At 32.8% G+C, this 7,105-nt stretch overlaps 1 protein-coding gene across 1 annotated transcript in view; it reads left to right on the top strand.

Annotated features, from left to right (window-relative positions):
* Window positions 1–2,317: 2,317 nt before the first annotated feature.
* Window positions 2,318–7,105, top strand: part of brinp1 (bone morphogenetic protein/retinoic acid inducible neural-specific 1) — a 61,959-nt gene continuing 57,171 nt past the window's right edge. The window contains exon 1 of the mRNA XM_015046172.1: window positions 2,318–2,537. Coding sequence (XP_014901658.1) covers window positions 2,420–2,537 — 118 coding nt within the window. The 5' untranslated portion in view covers window positions 2,318–2,419. The remainder of the gene's footprint in view (window positions 2,538–7,105) is intronic.

Genomic DNA, 7,105 nt, shown 5'->3' with positions numbered 1-7,105 from the left:
GGGGCGCAGAAAATGTTTGGAAACCACTGGGGGGGCGCAGAAGAAAAAGTTTGGGAACCACTGGCCTAAGGTAACAGTTAATGATGTACCTCGATCCAAAGCCCCAACAAGTAAGCTGGAGAAAGGTTTTAAGATGTACGGCTCGTTATACATTCACAAACACGATGGTGAGTTTTACTTTCTTTAAACTTTGTGGCTAACATTAACTTTAGCTTATGCTAGTGGATAATATTCTTGCACATTTTCATTATCAAAAATTGCTATTTAAATATCTAAACATTTTAATTCATTCTAACGGACAATGTTTTACCTTATTTTGTGTTTATTTTATTTTATTTTTTTGTTGTCGTTAGTGTCAAACAGAGACCAAGTAAAGGGGGAGAAGTGAAGGATGCAAACTTTGTTGTGCGCCGTTAGCTTTAACTTGTCGCGAGGAATATTTACAAGCCACCGTATTCTTAATTCAGCATTGTTTGGAAATCCATGAAAACTTAAAAGTCCATTTTATTTGGAAGACAACAATGTTCATGATAATGCTTTATTTGCTTCTGAAATACATCTTTGTCTTTTCTAGCTGTCATGGTAACTCCAAGTAGAAGCAAGAAAGCCGGATTTCGGCAACTGATTTCACATAAAGACAACCAAACATATATATTTTAAAAGAAAATCTAAACAATTAGACAAGGATCCAATCTATTTAATGTATACCCATACATCTATCTTCCTCTTTTTTTCTTGATTGATTGGTTGATTGAGCAGCATCTCTACATTTGGCCTACAAAGAACTTAGTTTGTGCATGCACAGTTGTTTCTTTGTTGTTGTTTTTTTTCCGCTGAAAGGAAACAATCCTCCATTTCATCTTTCCTAAGACTGATTAAAAAAAAAAAAAAAAATCCTTTTGGGCGATTAAAATCCAGCTAAAAGAATTCGAAAAATCTTCTTAAAAAGCAGCTTGGAATAACTCCAGCATCTGCACTTGTATTTTTATTGTATTTTTTTTTTCATTTCCATTTGTTTGTGGGGTTCCTTTTCTTTTCATAGAGTGGGTTTACCTATTTATTTAATAAACACAGCTCCAATTTTAATTAGAGCAGGCTTTTAGGATTAAGTTATAGAGATTATGATGCCCTTTGGATGTTTCCTATCCAGTGGAGATTTTAATGCACTTTAAGGTCAGACACTTGCCATAATTAATCTCACCATTCACACACTTAAAAAAACATTCCTTAATATCTCAAAATATGAGATATAAAATCATATAAGCAATTCGGATTCATTCACTTTTTGTTCCATCAATAATTAGTGAGTTATGTGAATTTTTAGTGAATTTTCCAGTACCTTTAAATAACTGAAATGAAACTGTAATTTTTCACAAAAACAAAACAACAAAACAATCTAACTTTCTCGGAGCAGAGGTCTATTTTGACAAAATTACAGTTTTGTACTGTTTTGTAACAATTTGAATGGTTGGTTGGTTATGAGCAAAATAAATTGAATTTTGTTCTATTATGTCATGTCACAAACACTAAGCTTAAGATATTTTACTGAGATTTTATGTGATCGAACAGCAAACATTCATTCATCCATTTTCCTACACCCTGTGTGTGGGTTGGGAGGAGTGCTGGTGCTTATCTCCATCTGTCAAAGGGTGAGAGACGGGGTACAACGTGGACCGGTCACCAGTCCATCACAGGAACAACAAACACTGATTAATAATTGTGAAATGGAAGACAAATAATGTCTAGTTTTCAAAAATGTTCAATTAAAAATCATTGTATTTTTTTCTTAACTGTCACACTGAACGATGTCTGTAATGTCTAATGTGTACTTAAAAAAGTGTTACACACTTTCTTGGGAACTTGGCAACAAACATAAAACTCCACCAAAGAACTTTTGGAGCACTATTTGAAAGTTTCTTTCTGCAAAATACAATATATTTTTACAATGCAATATGTAAAGAAACAGCAGATAAGGGAGCAATTTTGCCTTTGGTTTTTTGATACTCTGCTAAAATGCTCATAGGCTTGTCTGGTTTATTGTTGTAACGGAATAGGCGTGCATAATAGAGAATACTATTGAGATTTTTTGTTTTTCTATGAACGCACATCCTGTTAAATAGGGCAGAATGATGGTGATATTACAACAAAAGCAACATCAGTTTTAAGAAGTGATATGAAACAAAGAAAACACAAAATACTGCAAAACATTTTAATAGATATTTTAAAAATGCGAGGTGTAGGTCTTTAGTCTTTTTGTTTAATATTTAATTCAAATCAGTGTTTTTGTGTGTGAACTTACTAGACAATTTACATGAGAGCAGTTGTTTTTTTCTTTTAACTCATCAGGGAATTTGCACGTTGGAAGGTGAGAAATACTGCTATCGAGAGAAGGGACCTCATCCGGAACCCCGTGCCACTCATGCCTGAGTTCCAGCGCAGCGTACGCTTGCTGGGCCGAAGACCCACCACTCAGCAGTTTATTGATACTATCATTAAGAAATATGGAACCCACATTCTCATCTCAGCCACCCTGGGAGGTAAGAGAGGTTTACTTGTTTGAATTATTCAGGGAAAGGATTAAAAGTATTCCCACAATTACCTAAACATATATATATGTATATATATATATATATATATATTTCTTTTAACAAATAATGGGTGGTTAGCAGGGGATTGACTTTTCTGTTCCAAATTTGCATGTTTTGATGAAAACATTTTGTACAGCTTATCTGGGAAAGCAAAAATAATAGGTGAGTCTTGGAGAATTTTTGAAAACTAAAATAGTAAACGTAAATGCCTACAAATAAACATACCCCCCCCCCACCTTATCCCTATTTGATTAGACTGAGTAAATGCGACCGTGCTCTGCTGAATATTTTTTTTTCTAACTGTATCATTGTCAGTGAAGCTCATTTAATTAGTTTGAAAGCAATTTATTGCTCCAAGTGTCTGAGAAACCAAACTACAGCAAATCACATGAGAGCATGGAAAATAAGCAGAAATCCTCACCTACAGTCATCCTAAACAGACAATATAATCTGCTTTAAGTGCAAGGTTTACTGTAGCAAAAAAAAAAAAAAAAAAAATGCCCTTTTTAAATTCTATGGTTTGGTGTTAATTTAAACACATCCAAATCTTGTGCATGTGAATCCAATTTGTCAGTGTACGCTTGAGACAAACAATTTTATGACCTGGAGGTCAGATCATATACACATTTAAAAAAATCGTGACTGCAGGTAAATGCATATTTTATAACAGAAAAACAAAACTTTAGTGCATCATACTGCCCTATTATATTAATGCTGTCAATCAATTAAAAAATATAATCAGATTAATCACACTCTGGCATTGTGATTAATCACGATTAATCATTGTGCCTAACCTGATAAGCCTGCAATATACGCAGTTGTGGTTCCTGCAGGAATTGTTCCCTGGGCAAGCTCTTCCTTTTGAGCCCAAAACGCGCTGCTGTGCACTATTAACACATTATATATATATATATATATATATATATATATATATATATATATATATATATATATATATTGGGCAGCATGTTGACTCTTCTCATTCATGATCGTTGTATCTGGCATCTGCCTGCAGTATACAGTTCTATTAGCAACTCTAGCTGTTTTTTTCCCCATGTTCTCAAGCCCCTGTACATATTTTTTAGCAATTTTGTTTAAGCCACTTAAAATTGACCTATGAATCATTCTAGTTCACAAAAGGCTGGGACACAAAAGACGGGATAGTGCTGCACCACATTGTATTCTAATACCTCTGACTTTATAACATTTTCAAGGCATTCATATAAACTGAGGCTCAAGGTGTTTTACTTTGTAATTGATATACAAAGAAGCATAAAATTAGAAGCTATTTATTATTGTGTTGATAAGTCAGTTCTAACTTAATTTTTATATTATTCATCAATAACCAAAATCATCTGAATGCATTATGCATACAATGGGGTGATTAAATAAGAGTTCAGTTCCTCCTACTCCTTTTAAAACAGAAAATTTTTGGTAAGTTAATTATTTTGTTCTTGGTTATGCACATGCTTTCTCTTGTCCCATTGGTTACTTGTTTTATTTAATAAATAAAAAATAAAAAAAACAGTTTGAAATTAATTATTAAATACAAATTATAATAGGGTTAGATTAAATTTCTTTGAAGTGCAATGAAGTTCTTTGTAATTGAAGGACTAGCAATGTATTTATTTACCACTAATCATGAATATGACAATACATAGTGATTTATTTAAATTAATGTATCATGTTTGTAAAATGAAAAAGATTCTAAAAGCATTACATAAACAGAAATGTGTAGAACTGTAATATAATGTTGTCATGCTTCATCACTTATCAGTGACCAGCCAAATAGTTAATAAGTGAGAAAAAAATGCAGAAAAAGAATAGCGTTTTCAGTTCAGTTCAGCAACTAACTGTTTCTGAATATGTTAGAGTTTGAGGGAGTTTGTCCCAGAGCCGAGGAGGATAGAAATAAAATGCTGTCCCAAAAGGTCCGGTCCTGGAAACACTTCATCAGCAAGGTTTAGATGGCCTGATGAGACCACATGAATCAAATTTGACAAGAAACTGAGAAATGTATTTCTCTCTACAAACATTTATTGCTTCATAGACCAACAGCAAAATTTTGCCTTTTCATGAAATACACAGTTTAGTTTCCAAATCCTACCTGTTCAGGCATGTTGGCAAGTCAGTAGCTGGATCAATGATGAAAACAATAAATTCTTTTGATAGATGGGCATAGTTTTATTTTGGTACAAAAGTTAAGCATCTTAGTTATCCAAGGCTAAATTTAATCTCTTATCTTATCTTGGGCTCTGAGGATGATGCATGAAGGCAGCTAACAGTGATTACTTTGGCAACTGCATTTAAAAGATGTGATTATCAAGATAAACCACTCTCTTTTTTTAAGCTCTGCATTGTGTAATTGTATATAGGCTAGACTGTTAGACTGCATATAATATATCTTAGGTCTAAATTGTAAAATCAATGCCTTTCTGCAAATATTCAGAATACTTCATGCACTGTTTTTCTCACTGTAAAATATATACATATATAAAAATGTATCTTAGATCCTTATTCTTGCTAAAGATGTTTTTTGGGGAGAATGACATATTAGATGTGATAGAAGACAAGTAGCGTTAATATAGTATACAAAAAAAAGAAAACCCTCAACAATTTAAAAGTAACATCTTCAGGAACGCACTCAAAAAAGAGAGAGGCAAAATATGAAAAGGTAAAATAACTAAAGTAAAATTGTTACTAAGTTTTTTTTTTTTGTTTTGTTTTTTTTTCTTTCTACCATCATATATTTGGAATTAAACACTGACTACATTTTGCTGCTGTCACAATTAACGAAATACTGACTTGTGAAAAAAATATAAATTTATTGATAACAGTCAATTAGGGCAAAATTTAACAATCTGTTTAAAAAGTATTAAGTACTCATTTGCCCCTATTTCAATATGTATCTTTTAACTACTCTCATCAGATCTGGATAAATCATTTGAGTGTCTTTCTGAATGGTCACTCACATCATTGGCATGCCAAGTAAAGTGCTTGAAGACACAATGACGTGTTTAATTGTTGCCCACTCATGTGATATTATGACATTGACAACATTGTTTTTACCTATTGTTTTTAGCTAAGAAAGGTATCCCATGTGACTTGTGACGGGAATGTAGCTGTTTGAGTACAACTGATGCTAGTACAGTTCTGAAAACACGCGTACAAAAAAGAATCACTCACAATCTTGATGAAGCTTTTCAATCAGTAAAATGTTACTGATTATTGTGTTCAGATGGACCATGGTCATTTATAACCAGTGGTTGTATACATTTCTGCAAATAAATAGCACTTAGAATGATCTTCCAATTATGTAAAACTTCACTTGACTCTTCTTAAAGTTAAGTGAACATTTGTTTTTCTTCACTCGGTCTCTGTAGGAAACTCAAAAAGTAAAAAATCCAAAGCACAACATTTCTATGCCTTTAAGTGAAAGACTTATTTTAAATGTATGAGGGGCAGACTTGGAAAAAATGTATTCCTCACAGCTTAAGATGAATGCAAATGTACTCTTCACACTTTTTTTTTAAAAGCTATACCCTCAACCATTTATATAGAGGCTTGGCTGTTGAAGGACTCCATTATTTTAAATGACAAAAACAGAATGGTTCTGATTCAGCTGTAAGTGCACATAATGTACTGCAGATCTTTGTCCTCAATTGCTGTGAGAGAAGTTTTAATCATTTATATGTCAAAATGTTTACGTGCATTTCAGGCTCAGAGTTAGGACTAAGTTTAACCTGCTCAGTGTGCATTTTATTACAAAATCTAAATATTATTCTCTCTACACAATGCAAAGTATGCCACATGCACTGTGTGCGCAGACTGCAGTAAAATGTTGCATTTGAAAACACTTCCCTTGATGGCTCATTTGAATAGAACTCGCATATGGTCTTTGGAAGATAAAATGTTTCAAAAGGTAAAATTGCTTTAGGAAGTTATGATAATTATCCCCCCAAAGGTCTTCGAAATATACTGTCAGTGCTCAGAAAAAGCAGCAACCTTTTTCTCTTGAAGACCCGTTTCAATGGGGACTTACTTGACATTAATATACTATGAAATCTGCAGTTAGAAGCTTCGATTTGATATCACACTTACTTTTGTAGTTGTACTTGTGTCTAAATGGGATAAAAATGGCATGACATGTAATGTCAGTAGTTAAAAAAAAAAAATGTCACTAACATTTCTCAACAATCCAATTTGAGATGCTCGTTAATGCTGCAGAAGCTTATACAACTTTCACATCATCAGCTTGTTGAACTAAAATACATACACTGATAGTGCTGTGAAACTCTTTGCCTACTTACAGAGTTCTTCACTTTTCATAATAACATGTAAATGTTTCTAAACATTATGAAATTTTGATCGTTGGACAAAAACGAATCTTTCCAAACCAACTTGGCTCTATCTGAAAATGTAACTGCCCCCTAAACCTAATTGGTTGCACCATCATTAAAAAAAAAAAAAAAAAAAAAAATACCCCTAAGTTTTTCAAAAAAAATTTTTTTTTTTTA

Source organism: Poecilia latipinna, unplaced genomic scaffold (assembly GCF_001443285.1).
Source record: "Poecilia latipinna isolate Pla-1442-1.1 unplaced genomic scaffold, P_latipinna-1.0 Scaffold767, whole genome shotgun sequence".
NCBI classification, from domain to species: Eukaryota; Metazoa; Chordata; class Actinopteri; order Cyprinodontiformes; family Poeciliidae; genus Poecilia; species Poecilia latipinna.
The sequence above is the reverse complement of the archived record's forward strand: the minus strand, read 5'-3'. Positions and strand labels throughout refer to the sequence as shown.